The following is an 18,580-nucleotide window of genomic DNA, read 5'->3' on the forward strand; positions in this document are numbered from 1 at the left end:
GGGAGGGGGAGAAGAGGGCGATTGCGCGCAGTGCGCATGTGCGCGTAGCCGGCGCCTTGCCCGCGCATGCGCCGTTCCGTCCGTTACGTAAGCGAGGAGTGACGTTCTGGAAGGTTCGAGGCCGCTCTCAGTCGGCGCTCCGCTCGCTGTTGGGGTGGCTGCGTTTGCGTGGAGGTCTGCGGGTTCGGATCGCGGCTCGTTCCCCGGGCTCGGCCGTTCGCTATGGGCGTGACTCACGAAGCGGGGCTGTCACCTCGGGCGCCGCCGTCGGAGCAGGATCCGTGCGGGGGGGGCGCGGCTGCGTGCAGCGGGTGAGGGGGGGCGAGGAGCTGCGTGGGGCCGGTGTGCGGGATGGGGGTGGGAGGGGGGGGTGAGTAGGGAGGAAGGGAGAGAGGGGAGGGGATGGTGAGGGGGGTGAGTGCGGTGTTCGCTGCGGGCTGTTCTGAGCTGTGCTATGCTATGCTACGCTACGGCCGGAACTCACTCGCCGTTGTGTCGTTGCAGGAGCGCCGTCGGGTCCCACGGAAGTCAGCAGCGCGGATGTCCGGCGGCCCCCAGCGGTAAGCGGCCGGCTGTGGCTTCACGCGAAGCCCTGCTTGGCTTCTGAGCTGGGTGTGGGACGGCGGGGAGATACTTGGGGTGTTCCCCTGCCATGAGCGGTGCCCATGACCTTGGCTTCTGCTTAGGCAGATTGAGGAAGCTGGGCTTGTTCAGCCTGGAGAAAAGAAGGATGCGGGGTGATCTCATTGCAGCCTTCAGTACCTAAAGGGAGCCTACAGACAGGAGGGGAATCAACTCTTGGAAAGGGGAGATAAGAGCAGGATAAGGGGAAATGGTTTGAAGTGGAAGGAGGGGAGATTGAGGTTGGATGTCAGGGGGAAGTTCTTTACAGAGAGTGGTGAGGTGCTGGAACAGCTGCCCAGAGAGGCTGTGGATGCCCCGTCCGTCCCTGGAGGTGTTCAAGGCCAGGTTGGATGGGGCCCTGGGCAGCCTGGGCTGGTGTTAAAGGTGGAGGTTGGTGGCCCTGCGTGTGGCAGGGGGTTGGAGAATCATGATCCTTGAGGTCCCTTCCAACTCTGGCCATTCTGTGATTCTCTGGAGCCTCCTTCATTTGCTTGAGGAACAGCGTTGAGCTTAATCAGCTCTTACAGTTGGCTTGATAGCTCTTATTGGCAGTAAATAATGAATCCAAGGTCAGTGGTTCAGCAGGCAAACTTTGAGCGTTAACGCAATGCTAATAATATAGATGTACTGAATGGTGAAGCTGTTTTTATTTATTCCCTTAAGAAGTCACATCCTTTGGTCTCTTAGCTGTATTTTTCACAGGGTGTGTAGAATGTGTAAGACCTTACAGGTGTAGTTTAGTAGTATGATGTGGTTGTGGTCATTGGTTGTACTTACATAGAACTGTGGAGGTAAAGCATGAAGTCTGTTCTGACCTGGAAGGCAGATGTCTGTTTTGCACCTCCTGCACTTAGAATTGATGGGAGCTTGAATACCTTGAAAACTTTGTTTGGGGTAAATAATACTAACTATCATCTTCTTAACAGAAATTGTGTGAAGGGTATTAAAGCCAGCACAAACCTTTCAAAATTCCAGGAAGAACTACTCGTGGTTTACACTAAAGCCTTCTTAAACTTTCATACAGAATCATAGAATGACCAAGGTTGGAAGAGACCTCTAAGATCATCCAGTCCAACCATCCTCCTACCACCAGTAGCTCCTCACTGAACCATGTCCTTCAGCACAAGATGTAAACATTTCTTGACCACTTCCTGGACAGCGTGTTCCAGAAGTCTGACCACAGAACAGGAAATGATGCTGCTTAAAAAATGTCATGCTTAAAACATCCTGATAATTGTCAGGAAAAATTGTCAGCGTTTAACTTGAACTTCCTTGAACTTCTTCCTTGTGTGCTGTGTGTCGTAATATTTGGTGGTGGTGTATATGGAAATTGCTGTGTGTAAATGATTTGCTTCTTCATTTGCTTCTCTTCTCTCCCTTGCCCAGGAACAGAGACTGGATATTGCAGAACAAAAATAAAAACAGAATCGGGTTTTGAAAGTACCTGCAAGGAAGAAGTGATGACCAGGAAGAACAGCGATATGGCGAACTTCATGGATGATTTGACTCTCAATTCACCAAAGAAAACAGAGAATTGTTTGAGATCCAAGAGAAGCTGCGACAGGTCATCATCGAGGTCATCCAGTCGGTCCTCCTGCAGCTCACAGTCCAGTTCCAGTACGTCCTCATCAGCTTCTTCCAGGAGCTGGAGCCGGTCCAGATCCAGGTCTAGGGATCGAAGGTACAGATCCCGAAGGTACAGAAGATACTCCCGTTCCTATTCCAGAAGCCGCTCGAGATCTCGTGGCTACACGAGATACAGAGGAAGGTACCACTCCAGGCACTCCAGGAGGTACCACCGCACCCCTCCGAGGTACAGATCGCGCAGTAGGTCGTGGTCCCGTGGAAGATCCTATTTCAGAAGGTCCTATTCAAGAAGCAGGTCATGTTCAAGAGGCAGAAGAAGCTATGGGTTTGGGAGGACGGTGTATCCTGAGGCTTACAGGAGCTGGAGAAGCAGGTCACGAACAAGGTCTCGGAGTAGGTCACCTCTGCACCTGAGTGAGAAAGGTAATGTGAGACTTTGGGTGTGAGCACTTGAAAACAGGGCTTTTATTAACTAGATAAATTGCAGTCTCTGTAGTTGCTTTATAGGGCATAAATGGTGGTAGCAAATTGCAAGGAAATCTTGGTACATCTATAAAAAATGTATTTGGGGGGGGGGAACAGTAAGCAGATCAGAGCATATCTGTATTTCAGCTGAAGCTAAATCTCCCAAATTGAGATGAAAATCCATCAGAGTTGATGCTTCAGTGCAGAGGCAGAATAGCTGCAGTTTTTAGGTTTGTATTGAATGTATGCATACCTCATGTTAAAAATCAATATCACTCTTCTTTTAGAAAAGAGGGAACTTCTGGAAATTGCAAAGGCTAATGCTGCAAAAGCTCTGGGAACAGAAAATATAGTCTTGCCTGCTAGCTTGAAGATCCGTACTGCTGCTAAGGAGAGCAGCAATATTAAAAAAGAACATGAAGACTCTGGGGATTCAGATGAGGTAAGTATGAACTGGAGTGTTGTGAGTGAAAAGGTGATCACTTAAGGACTTGTGGTCTGCATGGATGTGCCACGGTTCTTTTTTCCTTACTGGGGAGTTGGTAATTACAAGTTCAAACTCCTGAACAAAGAACTGAAGTTTACCAGAATGCTAAAAAGTGCTGTAGAAACCACTGTAGACTTTGCTTTTCACTGCAAGTACACTGGATTCTGAAGGGCAGTGGATTCAGGGCTGGGCTGGATGGGGTCCCAGTGGCAACCAGCCTGTGGCTGGGGTTGGAGCTGGGTGATCTTTAAGGTCCCTTCCAACCCAGGCTGTGCTGTGGCTCAGTGCTACATGCAGGCTTTCCCCTGGTGCTGTAACATTAGGAAGGGGAGAGAATTGTAGTTCTTCCAACTTCTTGATGGTAGTATTTTACTGCTCATTACAGAAACTATTTTTTTTTCTCAACCTAAAACAAGGAGACTCCTTAGCAAACCTGTTATTTTTTTTCTTCTTAATTTTCCTACCTTTTCTAACAGTTAAAAGCTTGTCATGTGTAATAAACTATTTCCCAGAAGTTACATACCCAAACACACAATGCATTTTACATGCTTTATTTCTGTCTTATAGAAATCATGACTATGGTTCCAGACATGATGAAGAAAATCTGTTGGTAATTAAGGGTCTCGTGGGCTGTAGCTGCTGTGAATTTAAGGGAGGGAGAAACTTCAGCATCTTAAACTGAGCTCTAGTTTGACTGTGTTCTGTTGTGTTAATCTGATTCATACTAAGTACAAAACAACAGTAATTATTACATCTGTCCAATGCTGCTATTTCAAATGGAAGTAAATTTGCTAAAGGTTTTAGACAAATGGTACAGGCATCCCTTTCATAATATATGCAATATATTCCAGATGTTGAGAGAGTACAGAAGAAGAGGCCTGCATCACTTGCAGATAAGTTTATTGTTGTTATCCAAAGCTCTGCAGGATTAACGTGCAGAACTTCATGCGACTTATTCTGACACTACATTTCATTGTATGGCATTCCATGCTTTGAATCATTTGAACACTCTTTAAGACTGTAACTGGGGCATGGATTTCAGGTCATATCAGGTCCTTGAATTGGCACAAGGATCTTGATTAAAAATACTGGTTTCCAAATTGAACTCAGTGCTGATCTGTTGGCACATTTGGTAGCTTCTGGCTACTTTTGTTGTAAATATCTGAAACAACAGTAAAGAAAGTTGTTAACTTTAAAGGCTGCCTTAACTTGCAGAGAGTGGTGTATCCTGCCACTGAAGTGTTGTGTGCTTTTCTTTAGCAACCCAAAGGACTGACAGAAGTCATAACCAAAAGTGGAATGGAGAGAGCAACTGCACGGAGCATCTCTTTCAGCCCTAATGTAAGTGTGGTTTCCAAAGATGGAAGTCCCATAATTGATCCCTCCTCTATCAGTCTCCACAGCAGTGATTGCCAAATCAAACATCTTAGTAATGGTAACACTGGAAGGGTTTCACAATTCCTTTCCTGAAGGAGTTGGATCAGTACTGCAGCACTACAGTACTGTAAATGTACTACAGTAGTGTTTAAAGTGGATGTAGACACTTGTGCTCATAATGTTCAGTGCCTGTGAACTTTTTGTTTCTGGCATTCAGTTTTACACTGAAAGTTGCATCTTTGGTTATGTTTTACTAATGCAGAACTGGGGTGGGGTGGTTATTCAGCATTCTGGATCGGTTAGGTGTGTTGTCAATACAAGTAAACCTCTTGAAGTTGTTGGGTCTTTGTACATTCTTTATCTTTCTAGTGTTTAAAAATTTAATTTATTTTCCAGAATACAATGGCAAAACCAGTACAACAGAAGCCAGCGAGCCATATTGTTAAAGAACCATCAATTTCTCCAGGAAGAGAAGATGACAGAAAGGGAAGTCCCTATGGGCAGTGGGTTCCTGTCAAGAAGGAGGAGAAAAAGTTCCTAAACTTCTCACCCAAATGTACGCTGTTCCGAGCACGCTAGGATAGCTCACTCTTCTCAGACTGCAGTATAACAACACCTGGGTAGTGAGGTCTGAAGTTTTCTGATCAGCTTGAGGGTTTGTTAATGTTGAGTATTTATTTTGATATCTTTAATTTTGGAATCTTAGGTTTCTCTTTCAGATGTAAAGCACAGTGATCCAGAAGCCACAGATGGAATCTTGTGTATATTTGTAAATATTTTTGTATTGCTTTAATGGACTAAAACTTAACAGGTGGGTAATTTTTTTCTAAAGAATAGCTCAGTAGCTGTTAATTTGTACAGTTAAATTACACTGTGTAACTGTTTACTTCAAGTAAATAAACTTCAGTTTTGCACTGGCATCTGTGTGTCAAGTATTGGGCTTTTATTTTTACCTCTAAGTGGTTATTTCCAGGTTTAAATTTCACTTAGCTACTATTGGAAGATGTGACAAGATAATTTTGAAGGTCATCTTGAAAATAGACCTTCATACTGGTGTAGTTCTTGTCCAAGCTGTGGCAAATTGAGGGTCTGTAGGTAACTGTGGTGGATACCCTTCTGCAAATGGAAATCTGTTGCATGTCTGGCTGCCCTGTGGAGCCATCACCATAAGCTTTTCTTTTAATACTCTTTATTTCTACAGAATTAAAGATACTGACACATTTTAAATCAGAGTGAGAGTTTATTTAGAACGTGACACTGGAGGAGCTGGCTGCTTAGCAAGTAAAGCTTATATACAACTGCAGGCATACACTGTGCAAATCTACTGTATGAAACATGCTGGTGGTCTCACAAATTGCTTCATGGGGGCCTACAAATATTTTTCTGGTAAGATTTAAAATTGATAAATCATACTGAACTTTAACAGGTAGAGGAGGGCTGCAGCATGCTCTGTGCTGGATGTCCCAGTTCAGACAGCTGTTCCTCTCTCCAAGTTCTGTTTGATCTCAGCTGTGTACTTCCCGTAGAAGCGCTCTGCCTTCTTGTTGAACTTGGCATTTCTTTCATTGATGTAGTCAATATCTGCATCATCATTGTAAGGACGTCTCCGGCTGTACTTCTCACGTTTCTCAATTCTGCAAGACAAGCATCAATGTTTGGTGACCTGTGGGTGGGTCTGTGTACTTAAGAAATGCCACATGTAGGAATTATCTCATTTACTCACTGTTTTTCGAGATCTGCAACCATTCTGTCAATCCCTTCCTTATCTGGCACGTGAGTTCCGTGGAGGAGGCTGTCAGATGTTGGATAGAGTGCTTCACCACTGAGAACAGCAGATGAGCAGCAGTTTACAAAGTTGTACTAAGATACAATTGATTTTTTTTAATTTAATATTGCAAGACATTTAACTTCTAACTGTAGGAGCTGAAGATGCAGTGAGAACATGCTGATCCTAAGCTATTAATAAACTTAATAACGTGCCTATACAAGATACAGAAATCAGCACTAAAATCTTCATTTGAAAGCAGATATGGGAATTTCTAATATCAAAACCTGCTGAACTTTCAAAAATAAAAGCACCCAAACATTAAAGAAAACAAATACGACTAGGAAACAGCAAACAACTTGTGCATCTAAATAACTTCACAGACAGGAGTGCTGCATCAAAGCAAGTAATTGTGAGGTTGAAAAGAAAAAACACCTCATAAATTGCAGTGCTGTCTTCTACCTATTGAAGTAGAGAGTAGCAGTATTAGATTATCAAATAGGTTGTGCATTTCAGAATCATCTTAAAATAGTACATATGAAAACATACATGTGCTGAAAGACTTGTTTAAGTCTTTAGTAGTCATTTATAAAACCAGCACTGATGATCAGATGACTGAAGTGGCACTTACTACTGCTCCTTCAGCTTCTCATACTGCTCCAGGTCGGGTTTGATCTGCCTGGTCAGCCTCTGGTACTGCCGCAGCTGAGCAGCTGCATAATCTTTGGAAAAAACCAAATTGCTGTTAAAGTAAAGGCTTTTATTCCATGATTCACCTTGAAATATTAACAAAAGTTCATTAAAAACACAGACGATTGTGTCGTTAAACATACCTGAGAATCCTAGATCTGGATTTTTCCTCTTCTTTTTCCTTTCCCATCTCTCTGCATCTTCAGCACTGATCTCTAACAGTTTAACTCGCTCGTAGTCTTCTCCTCTTGCTGCACATTCCTAATAGAGCACAAATACCAAGCAACAATATAATGCCCATGGATTAAGCTCAAAGCTTATACAGATCAATCCGGTCAGCCTCTAGTGCAGAACTAATTTATAAATACATCCTCAAGAACCTAGTTTGAGGGAAAGCGGAGTGAGGAAACTCCAGCAAAAGCTCTCCAGACTCTGTCACTGAAAGTGGAGTGTCACTGCAGGGTTCCAAAAAGCCACAATACACTCTTCTTACCTTCTTCTTTTCCTCTACCTTCAACTCCCACTCCAGTCGAGCTTTCTTGGCTTCCCAGTTTGGTGGTAACTTGAGCCTTTTGTCTTCCTCCACCACTTCCTGGTGATTCAGTTTGCGAGCCTCATTCTAGGAACAAAACATTTAACACCAGTGATGACGCAGCACTACGTGAACACAAAAATGACTACAGACAACAAAACCCAGATCCCAGGTGATTGAAGCGGCTCAGTGAGTGCACGTGTGTGAGCTCTGAGCCCCGGTTCCTGACACAGCACACCAGGTAAAGCGCTCGCTTTAACAAAAGGCTACAAAATCCCGCCCCCAACACGGGAAGGACCGAATCGGCCATCGGGAACGAATCCTTGAAGGGAAGCAGCGGCCGCAAGCGACCCACACCGGACCGGATTGGAAACGGCCGTTCCCCCATTGCTTCCCCTCGTAACACCGGCAGCACGCGTGTAACCGGCCCGGCTCGTACCCGCTTCAAGTGGAGCTCTCGGAACTTCCGCAGCCGCTCTTCTCGCTTCTGCGCCGCCGCCGCCGCCGCCGCCGCCGCGCTGGGCTGCGCCTCGTCCTCCGAGCCCGAGGAGCCCTGAAACAACCCCGCTCAGCCAGCGGCAGGAAGAAAAGCCGGCAGCCCAGCCCCCAGCCCCCCGCCGCCGCCTCACCCCGTCACCGACATCCCCCAAACCGCCCAGAGCCGACACGGCCGCCGCCATTCCGCACTGCAAGCACTTCCGCTTCCGCCCCCAGCACCAACTTCCGCTTCCTCCCACGACACGTCTCCCTTGGGCTGTCCTCGAGCGCCCCACGGCGGGCGGGAGGTACCAGCGCCCCGGCCGGGCTGGTTCCTTTTCCTCAGGATCGGGTTGTGCGGCGAGAAGCGCGGACTGAAGGCTTCGTCACCTCGTCGTGGTGCGAGCTGGCCGGCGATCTTAAAATTCCTGCTGTGCTCCAGGCACCGATAGATGCCGGGCAGGCAGCCCGAAATTACTCTGTGTTTGATGAACACGGCTAAATCAACGTATATATACATATTCTCCTTGCTGGGGAATCAGTGGGGTGATGCAAAGCTTTGTGAGGAAGCAGCTGGTGGGGTATTGAGATGCTCACAGCTCTGTGTGCAGCACTGCACAGCCAGAAGCTCCAAACTCCGGAAAGTTCAGAGCTGTTACACATCGATGTCCTGAGCTCAGCCTTCCTTCCAGCAGAGGGAAACACAGCACCGGCGGTGATGGCTGTGGATGTGGAGGCAGCTCTAGTGCACACAGCCATCTCTGTTCTCTTTTAACGTCAGTTTCTGCCATTGGCAAACTCTGGTTCACGCTGAGCGATCAAAAATATCAAACACAGCGTTACACGGCGAGGAGGAGAGGGAGGAAACCCAACGTGGTGGAAACGGTGCTGTGAACGGAGCTGCCATCTCGTAGATGGCCCCACTGACTGCATCTCCAGGGCTTGTGCAGGAGAATGGCAGATCTGGTCCTGCTCGTGTGCCCTAATTTGGTGCTTGGCTTCAGAGGCCACGTCCATCCCCACCACATGTGAGAACTGCCCGTCAGTTTCAGATCATAGAGCTTTTAGGGGGGTGTGTCAGCCAGGCCCTGCAGCTCCCCCATACAAGATGTCCCTTATGGAGCACCCAGGAAATGTTCTGTGACACCTGAGCTCTGGGTCACTCCTCACCTCCTCCAAGCAGGAGATAACAAAGGCTGAGCAGCAGGGAAGGAAGGCGGCTGAGCCCCATAACAGAGGGTGACCCTCTGCAAAGCGGGGCCGTTCCTTTTTATTTAATCACAGAAAACTCAGTGGCTTCTGTGTGTTGTGCAGTGCCTTGAACCAGCCAAACCCCGAGCTCAGTGCAGCCCTTTTCCCTTCTCTTTTCCATCATGCAGTTACAGCAGAAACTCAAAAGGTTTTCCTGGTTTGTTTGGCGCATTCACTTCTAGGTCCAACTCCATCTGAGGGAGCCCAGCTCCTGGTGCAGGTGCTGAGTGTGTCCATGGCTTGATGACACCGCTGCAGATCACAGCCTGGCTTGAAAGAGCAGGGAATGCACCCAAGGGGACGGGCCCTGCGCAGGCTGACAGTGAGTACATGCAGATCTGCTCTCGCTGTCATTTACAGTTAATTTATTTTTAGATTTCAAAAATGTTTTTATTTCTCATGCGCACAGAATTGGCACTGTTTTTTTGGGTTGTAGCTGACTCCATTGTCTTCTCAAGTTATGCCTCCCCTGCAGTGCCGAAATGAAAAATTCCAGTTACACATTGTACAGGGGATGGGAGCTCGGAGGAACTGACTCATCTTGGTTATATTTGTCTTTTTCAAAGGGGAAGGTCCTGTTTGAGTGAGAGGTGGTGGGAGAGCAGCATCAATTATCTCCCACCCACTACAGCAACCCTGAAGTTGTCATTAGGGGTCCGTAGGGTGCAGAGCTGAGTGCCCTCTGTGTGTGCACCCTGGTGTGTTCACAGCATGGAGCTCTTGGGGTTGCTCCAGCAGTCTGGGTAGCAGTATGTGGAGCTGTTTCTCAGAAAAACAGCAGTGGCTCCAGCATGACAGAGGCCACCACGCGCTCCCCAGGATGCAGCCAAGCCTGCATGCCCTGTAGGTAGTGAGCCCTGGATCTGAAGACAATTCCCACTCACAGGGCTCGGCTGAGCCCTGGGAGGCTGCCACTGCTCCTGGCGTCATGGAGATCGTGAGGACTGAGCCCAGAAGGGTTTGTGCCATTCGTCTTCATGCCAGAGAGGCAGAAAGGGAAGGTTCCAACTGCAGTAGTTTTTATGCAGGGAGGAAAAACACACACTGTGGCTTAAGAGAGGTGCTGCTGTATGCCCAGCTCTCTCTGCTCAGGTGGTGCTTGAAACCCTTCCATTCTCCTGAGCTGGGGCACCATGTGTTGGTCAGCATCCCTGCCCACAGTGACAGCCTTGCAGTGCTGCTTCTGCCCTACAGTGCTGCCTCCAGCTCTGTCCTTGCAGGGCTGATCTGCTGCAGCTCCCAGGGCAAAGCTGCATGTGCAGAGCTGTGCTTTGGGTTTGCTGGGAGCCGGATCTACCATGCTTCAGCTTGGACGTGCACTGCTGTGTCTTTGGTGTGCTGTACCACGGTTTGTGTGTGTGTCACCACAACCCAGTCCCACAGCCACAACGTGGAGCTGCTGGTCAACCCTACAGCACGTGGGCATTGCTCCTGGTGTGAGCACTGTTGCGGGTTGCAGGGACAGAGAGCTGTGGGGGCCCCGTCCTTGATGTGCTCAAGGCCATGGAAAGAGCTGCGGGTGGCCTGAGCTGGTGGAGGACACCCATCCCAGGGCAGGGATGGGACTGGAGAGGCTTTGGAGTCCCTTCCAACCCAACCATTCTGCTATTCTCTGTCCTGCAGACGACCTGTGGGGTGCAGCTCCCCAGCTGCTGCGTGTTGCATCGGTGCTGTCACAAGCTATGTGCCACATGGGCTTCTTGCGTGTCAGGAGGGAGCCATGAGCGTGCTGGGGGATGCGATAAGGCCCCAGCATGCGGTGGCGTGAGCACAGCTCTCCTGCACCATCCCAGCAGCTGCTGGAGCTGCTTCCACTTCCTGCCCGGCCCTGCACAGCACAGCTCCGTGCTGTTCAACAGCTGCTGCACTCCATCCTGTTTCGTGATGAAAGGTGCTTTATAAGCGGAAGGACGTTCTGATGAACAGGAGGAATGATGTACAGGCAGGGCTGGTGACAAGACTCATCCCGGTCCTGGTGCTTGTGATAGGTGGCAGTGCTGGGGGAAGGATGTCCTTAGGGGTGGGAGAATCCTTTCCCTGCAGCATGGGGCCAGCAGGGTATGGGCAGCACCCTGTGCCTGCAGTGTTCCTGCCTGGCCACAATGCAAAGCCCTTTGCAAGCAGGAGTGTTGGGTGAAGGAGAGGAAATCAGGCCTCAAACTTGCATAGGACCAAATCGTTGATTCAATGAGATGGATCCATCAAGACCTCACTGCAGCCTTCCAGTACTGGAAGGGAGCCTGCCAGTGGAAGGGAAACTGACTTTTTACACAGTCTGATAGGGACAGGACAAGTGGATGGCTTTGAACTAAAAGAGAGGAGATATTTGTTAGATGATTGGAAGAAATGCTTTACTCAGAGGGCAGTGAGGTGCTGGCACTGCTGCTCAGAGCTGTGGGTGCTCCATCCCTGGGGGTGTCCTTGGCCACGGATGGGGCTCTGGGCAGCCTGTTCTGGTGGAGGGCACCCAGCCCATAGCAGGGGCTGAAACTGGATGGTCTTCAAGATCCCCTCCAACCTCAGCCATTCCATGATTCTATGATTGAAGATAAGACTAATCAGGATGTATTTACTGATCAAAACAGATCTAATGTGCTGCTGTATCGCACATAGAACACGAGCCATGAAGAAATTTGGAAAGGGGAAAAGTGAAGACTGTTCTATAGGGAGAATAGAAACTGGTTTTCTTTCAGGCCTATTCCTTTCAATCATAGACTACAGTTTGTGTCCTATTGGGTTGCAATTATAATCTTTCAGATCAGACACATAATCATTGGGCTGGAGAGCAAAAAGTACCTGGGTAATGTGCTTAACAGAAATTAACCTGGTTACGTTTGTACTCTATTGAAAATGAGAAAGTGCTGATGGTCAAAATCAATTCCTCCACAGCCAAATTACTGCAGGGCCGGCTTAGGGTTTCAGTTAAATGCTCAACCCTCAAACAATGATCCTAATTGTATTGAATTAGGCTCCTGATCATATAGTTCAAATGAAGGCGACGGTTTGCATTTGATGCTACTGGGTGGGCAAAGTGGAAGGCTCACCCCAATGGGGGACAGTGGGTGAGCTGTGCCCAAAGTCCCCTTCCTTCACATTGCACCGGTCTGGGATTGAAGCTCAGGATGGGATGTTGGGGTGGGAGACATGCAGTGCAGCCCTAAGGGAGAGGGGAGGGAGCAGCGATGCATCCCACTGCTGTTGGCCCCAGCCTGGCCCACCACCTCCCATGCTGACCCTGCAGCACTCTGATGCTCCCAAAGCCCCCCTGTTGTGTCTCAGGATCCCATGGAGGTGGTACAGGAGCACCCCTTGCCTTCTCTTTGCTGGTAAATTGCAGTGTTTCCATGGGGGGGTGATGTTTCTTTTGGAGACTTCTTAAGTGCCTGCAGAGCGGGGCAGCTCACTGCATTGCTCAGCTCCTGCCCAGTTACATCTTTTCCCTTAAAAGCCGGAACCTTGTGGAGTTTCCTGGATGAGAGCACCTCAGTCATTAACTGTGAATTTCAAATGAAGCAGATTTACAGTATATATCAAAGAAATATGCCATTGCAGAACAGTAGAAGAGCTACAGGGCTGCTCAGCAGCATTTCGCCCCTTTTCAGGCTCAGATTGGGAACAGCCAACCCATGTGCCCTTGAACATCCCTCATTGTTCAGTGGGATCGTGCTCTGTGCAGCCAATGCAGGAGGAACTGCTGGGCCCCACTGGGATGGGGATAACTGCGGGTCCCCATGCGGCAGCACGGATCCATCAGTGGGGACAGGCGCTCCTCTGGGGGAACACAACAAGTGGCAATTAATTAGCTGTCAGTAAGTGGGAAGGATGGAACCTGTGGTCCTACTGTTGGAATAAGGAAGGGGGGGTGATGGGCAGCACGGAGAGGGCACTCCCATTGGGAAGCACCCGGGGGATATGGGACCTTGGAGTTGCTCCTCCCTGCAACCCACAGGGATCCCCAGCCTGTGATGCTCCAGGCATTGTCCCATAGGCAAAGGTGGCTGCAGGGCTGCAGGGTCACGTCGCATCATCCCGGATCGATGCACATTTTGGTGTGTGAGTTATTAGCCTGCTGTCATAAACTATCTCAAAACCACAAAAGTAAAAGAATAAATCTCCCTGTTTACCTCCTGAGCGTTGTTTTTCTGTACCAAAGTCCCTCCGGGCATCTGCTCAATACTGCGTCCTCCAAACTTGTGCACAAATCACCAAGATGAAGCTGGATTTGGGGGATTTTAGCCAACTTCTACTGGTTTCCATCACTTGATGGTATGTGAGGAAGCCGTCAGCCCCTCACCCCTGATCTGCTGTTTGCAAATGAGCACTGATGTTCATTTTGATGCATTTTTGCCACCGCAGAGATTGAGCTCTTCCCGTCTGATTATCGCTTTCTTGTGACCCCCCTGCATGGGAAGCACACTTCAGCTGTCATTAAATATTAAAGGACAGCCAGTGCTGGTAAGCAGCAGCACCTCACCCCGAGCTGTGGTCCATCAGCAGCACAGCTCTCCCAGTTCCCCCCCAGTACAGCACACTGGGGCTGCAGTCCCTCTGCTCTGTGAGTGCTCCTTTTTGTGCTCACAGTGTTGGGTGCTGCTGGGATACAACAGGTGCTGCCGAATGGATGACTTCTGAGGGCTGATTTTGGCCTCTAAAGTGTTAAGTGAGTGCTAAGCCTTATAAAATTACTCTTTCAGCTACTATTTCTGCACTAAAGGCTTTCGGCGACACGATATGCCAAAGCATCTGATGAAGTAATATGTCTATTCTCATTTGTGACATTTATTATTAACAGGGAGAGAGAGAAAAAAAAAAAAAGCCCAGCCAGAAAGAACTCTTAATTGAAGGACTATTGTGCCGTGGTAACTGCTATTAAATTAATCTGCTGCATTCCTTTCCACCCACACACTTTAAAACTTCCTGGTTATAATTAGAACCATTTAAAACCAATTTGACACTCTTTGGATGATGCAGTTCAGCTGCTTAATATGGTGAAACTTTGGTGAAAGGAGCAGAGGGGCTGCGGGTGAGACGGCTCTGCGTGGCTCTCATGGAGGTGCAGAGCTGGGAGCTGCTGCGTGTGTGCATGAAAAGGGTTTGCATGCAGGGAAATGCAAGCTCAGGTTCAGCCCCTCCTATGCTGGGAGTCTGTTGAGCTGTGGCCCATTCAGTGCTTTGTGGTCGTTGTGCAGGAGGTGCTCGGAGCATCCTCTGCACATGGGTGCACTGCTTTCTGCTCTGGGAGGGACCATGAGTGCAGAGTGATGAATGCACCAAAATATAAAAATGCACTGATGCAAAACCTCCGGTGCATCTGGCTGTGGTTAGAATGCGTTGGGCTGCAGGACTGAGAGGCGATGCCCGGTTTGAGGCCTCAGCTTGGGGTTGGAAACCCTCTGAGCGTGCAGATCTGGGGTTGGATTCGGGCTTCGGTGCTGGGAAACAAACAGAGGAACCGTGAGCCTGGAAGAGTCACTTCTGCAATTGTGTTCCTGCTCCGCCGCCCCGTAACCACCTGCGTGGCACCGCGACGGTATCGGCTCCGGCAGAGCCCCGACCACCTCCAGGCACAGCCGGTTCCTCTCTGAGCCCTGGAAGATCCCTTTAGTCACGGTATCTTTCCTGTCACCTTCTGTTTCCTTCTGCATTTGGCTCTCAGCTTGGTGACATGTGTTCGCCAGCGCCGCGCTAAGCAGCTCCAGGCGCAGCTCCTCGGGACCTCTTCCTCCCGCAGCGCCCACCTTGCTGCCAATCCCATAGACATCCAAAGGGAAAAAAAAACCATTCTCTGCATTTTAAACACCTTCCCTCTCCCACTCTGCAGCATGACCCACCCCTTCCCCCCAACAAAACAGTTTATTTACACATTTGTCTACTATTTATCGCTCTATATTTTTTTGTTCTCTTGCTCTTTTTTCCCAACTTTGGAAGCAGCGACCGAGCGGCCAAGGGAAAAAAAAAAAAAAAGACAAAAAAGGCACAAAAACAAAATGAGGATATTTCTGCTATCCCGTAACTTTGCAAAAATGCTGCGTGCTTGCGCTGCTGCTCCACGGGAGGCGTAACGAGAAGCAGTGGCTGCAGGCTGCAGCCAGCACGGGTAAAATTAGCAGAGCTCCGCGCCGGTCGCACTCTGCATCCCTCCTTCTGGAGAGGGATGAGCTGTCTTTGTTTCCCTCTGAGCTTGGATCTGAACCAGGATGCGCTCTGTGTGTGTGTAGGACATAGCAGAGAACCACAAATTTTGGTCTTTTTGGGGACAAGGAAGGAGGGTGGGATGGTTTTAGGTGTAGAAGTCGCAGTGCGGGGCTGTGGTGTACCCAGAGCTCAGGGGGATATTTGTGAGGAATGCCATGGGTTGGGCTGTAGCTCATCTATTTTATCTATATAAACATCTATTAATGCAAATTAGGATTAGATGTGGACTGCATAGATTCGGGAATCTGTGCTGCCAGATCGGAGAGCCTGACAGACAACTTGGCTGGAAGTGATTTAGGCGTCAAAGGGAGTAAGTCAGTAGAATAAAAACCTGATGTGTATTAGCAGGAGGATGGTAATAACCAACATGTGCTTCCCCAGGCCAGCACGTGGTTGGCAACCTGACTTTGTGATGGGCAACCTGACCTAATGGTGGGCAACCTGACTTAGAGGTTGGCAGCCGTGCCATGGCTGGGGGGTTGGAACTGGATGGTCTGCAAGATCCCTTCCAACCCCACCATGCTCTGGTTTTCTGGCAGCTGACACTGAGGCTGCTCTGTCCCCATGTCAGACATCTCAGCACATGGCTGTGATTTGGGGAGGCACAGAATAACCAGCACAGGGCTCAGGGTGATATTTAACACTGTTCCTTGTGTCCGGAGCATCCTTTGGTAGCATGGAATTAACAACCTGTTAAGGAAAGTAATTACTTTTTAACCTGGACTCAACTCCTTTCCACCTGCTGAGTGATGGACCCAGGGCACAGCGCTGTGTTATTAGGGGAAAACAAAACCTGGCAAAACATGATTGCCTAAAAGAAGAAGCAGGAGTGGGTCTCATCACTTGAAAGCCTGAAATGCTGAGAGCAGCTCCTTGGGAAGGCAGCAAGCTGGGCGCAGATGTGGCCATGGAAGCAGAGCACAACATTTGCTTCCTTCTTGGGAATGGAAAAGAGGGATGGGCTGAAATCAAGGGGATGTAGCAAGGAGCAGCTCTGTGACAGATCCCTGTGATCCCACAGAAGTGGAGCACAGGATGGGGGGTGATGTGGAGCAGAGCCCAGCACCTGAGCTGCCCCACAGGGTTGGGGCAACTGGGGGTTAATTGGGGTTTTCTTTGGGAAATGTGACACTTGTTAAAGCTTTGTTGTTCTATTGGGCTGCTGTGGTGCCCACATTTCTAATGGGGTGTCTGAGCCCTGGGAAAGTTAAAGGCTGGAAAGCAGCAGAAGGGTAAAATTGGAGCTGCCAGGGGCTGTCCCATTGCTTGGGCTCTGGAGGGGGAATGGGGTCATCCACTGTGGTCCCTGGACTGGCAGCATCGTGTTGGTCTCTGTCCTGCTGGGGGTGGGTGCAGTCCTTGTGTTTTCCTCCCTGGAAATACCCACAGAGCTCCTCACGAACCCAATCAAGAAAAGAAAATTGACTTTTTATCTTCTGGACTGTCTGCAAAAGGCTTGTGGACGACTTTAAGAGGCAGCCAAGGGACATTTCTAAGCACAAAAAACTAAATAAGTGAAAAAATCTTTCCCATCAGCAAACGAGTGTGCTTTATTTTGAAGCACTGACACAACGCGTTTGACAGTTCTGACTTTTAAGATGACACTTCAGGAAACGGAATGGAACTCGCAGAGCATTTTGATGTCCCTACGAGCGCAGGTTTAATGGAGATGCTCCCCCTGAAGCTGCGCCCATCTGCTGACAGCATGCGGGGCTGAGCTGCTCTGTCAGTTGTCCAAATGTGTGTGGGGAGAGATATCAAGGAAGGAGGCTCCCTTGGCTGCTGGAAGCTGGCTGGGTGCAGGTTCACCAAACCGCCCCATTTCTGATGCAGCAGCAGTTCAGCTTTCTGCACGTTCCTCCTCCGTTTGCTCGTCTGCTCCCTGTGATCCCCGTGGGTCTCTTTCCCTTTCCTTGCATTCCTTTAGACTGCAAACCTGTGGCTGGTTTTGGTGCTGGCAGGGTGTCGGTGGGGGCTGGAGAGCAGCACTGAGTCCTGTGGGCTCCACTCCGTGCCATACTTGGGCAGGAGGATCTTCCCTTCCCAGCTGCCTCCATAGCTTGGCTGCTCCCAAGGTTGTCACCAGTGTGGTGACACTGCTGCCAGCCACCAGATTAGTTTTTTCTCTTTATATTTCTTGACTCGGATTCTCTCCATTTAGTCTATCAAAGGAGGGAGGTGTTCTTTCAATTGTGCTGTGCAGGAGCCACCCCTCCAGTGGGAGGGAAGGGCTCTGAAAGAGGAGCTCAGCTCCACGGCACCTGGAAGTTGCATGGAAGGGAGCTCACAATCCCCCTGTCCCACCCACCTTATGGGCTGGGTGCCCCCACCAGGTCAGGGCCCCGTAAATCACTTCCAGGGATGGGGCACCAGCAGTGTCAGCATCCACTTCTCAGCCTATCCAGGTCCTTCTGCATGGCATCCCTCCCTTCTGTGGTGTCAGCTGCACCCCTCAGCCTGGTGCCATCTGCAGGCTTGCTGAGGGGACTCTCCATCGCATCATCTGTGTCACTGATAAAGCCACTGAAGTCGCTGAAGTCACAAGGGACACCACTTGTGACCACCTCTGCTTGGATGCTGAGCCATTGACCACAACCCTCACAACCATCCAACCAATTCCTTATCCACCCAACAGTCCACCCTTCGAACCCACATCTCTGCAATGTAGACATAAAGACGTAACGTCTTCAGTGCTTCGATCTGAGCTCCTCAGAGAGGATCAGCCCTTGCTGTGGCACAGAGAGTGATCCATCCGTGGCGGTGGGATGTGCTCTGTGTCCACAAATCCCTTCCATCCCACGTGAGGTCAACAGGAGCCAAACCTACACAACAAAGCTCTGTGCACCTTCGGTCGCCGTGGCATTAAATATATATGGGGAGAAAATTAGTTTAATCAAGTCGAAACACCATCAATTAATATTTTAGTAAAAATGTCGAACTCCAGTTTAACACACTGGTTAAATCTCAGCTGGAAAAAACCACTGTGGTTCTCCACCACCTTTTTTTTCTTAAACCCAGGCTGGTTTCCCCAGCCCCATCTCTGCCTACGGGGGCGATTGGAGCCACCGACCTCCAGTGGGGTTGCTGGAGAGCATTAGCTGCCTGCAGCTCGCCGAGCTGTTTGCCCTTT

The 18,580-nt window shown here is 49.3% G+C and overlaps 2 protein-coding genes across 2 annotated transcripts; one reads left to right on the forward strand and one right to left on the reverse strand.

The window, feature by feature from the left end:
• The first annotated feature begins 67 nt into the window (after positions 1-67).
• Positions 68-5,460, forward strand: RSRP1 (arginine and serine rich protein 1). The gene is made up of 6 exons (XM_003212513.5): positions 68-311; positions 505-560; positions 2,011-2,634; positions 2,964-3,118; positions 4,424-4,504; positions 4,937-5,460. Exons 1-6 carry the CDS (start codon positions 223-225, stop codon positions 5,117-5,119), a joined length of 1,188 nt encoding a protein of 395 aa, XP_003212561.3. The 5' UTR covers positions 68-222; the 3' UTR covers positions 5,120-5,460.
• Positions 5,461-5,760: 300 nt separating this feature from the next.
• Positions 5,761-8,305, reverse strand: SYF2 (SYF2 pre-mRNA splicing factor). The gene is made up of 7 exons (XM_010723408.3): positions 8,157-8,305; positions 7,967-8,080; positions 7,489-7,614; positions 7,139-7,256; positions 6,937-7,027; positions 6,264-6,362; positions 5,761-6,174 (listed from the first exon to the last, which is right to left on the reverse strand). The coding sequence occupies exons 1-7, from the start codon at positions 8,205-8,207 to the stop codon at positions 6,009-6,011; spliced, it is 765 nt and encodes a 254-aa protein (XP_010721710.1). The 5' UTR covers positions 8,208-8,305; the 3' UTR covers positions 5,761-6,008.
• Positions 8,306-18,580: the final 10,275 nt, after the last annotated feature.

This window comes from Meleagris gallopavo, chromosome 25, assembly GCF_905368555.1.
Source record: "Meleagris gallopavo chromosome 25, MGAL_WU_HG_1.1, whole genome shotgun sequence".
NCBI lineage: Eukaryota > Metazoa > Chordata > Aves > Galliformes > Phasianidae > Meleagris > Meleagris gallopavo.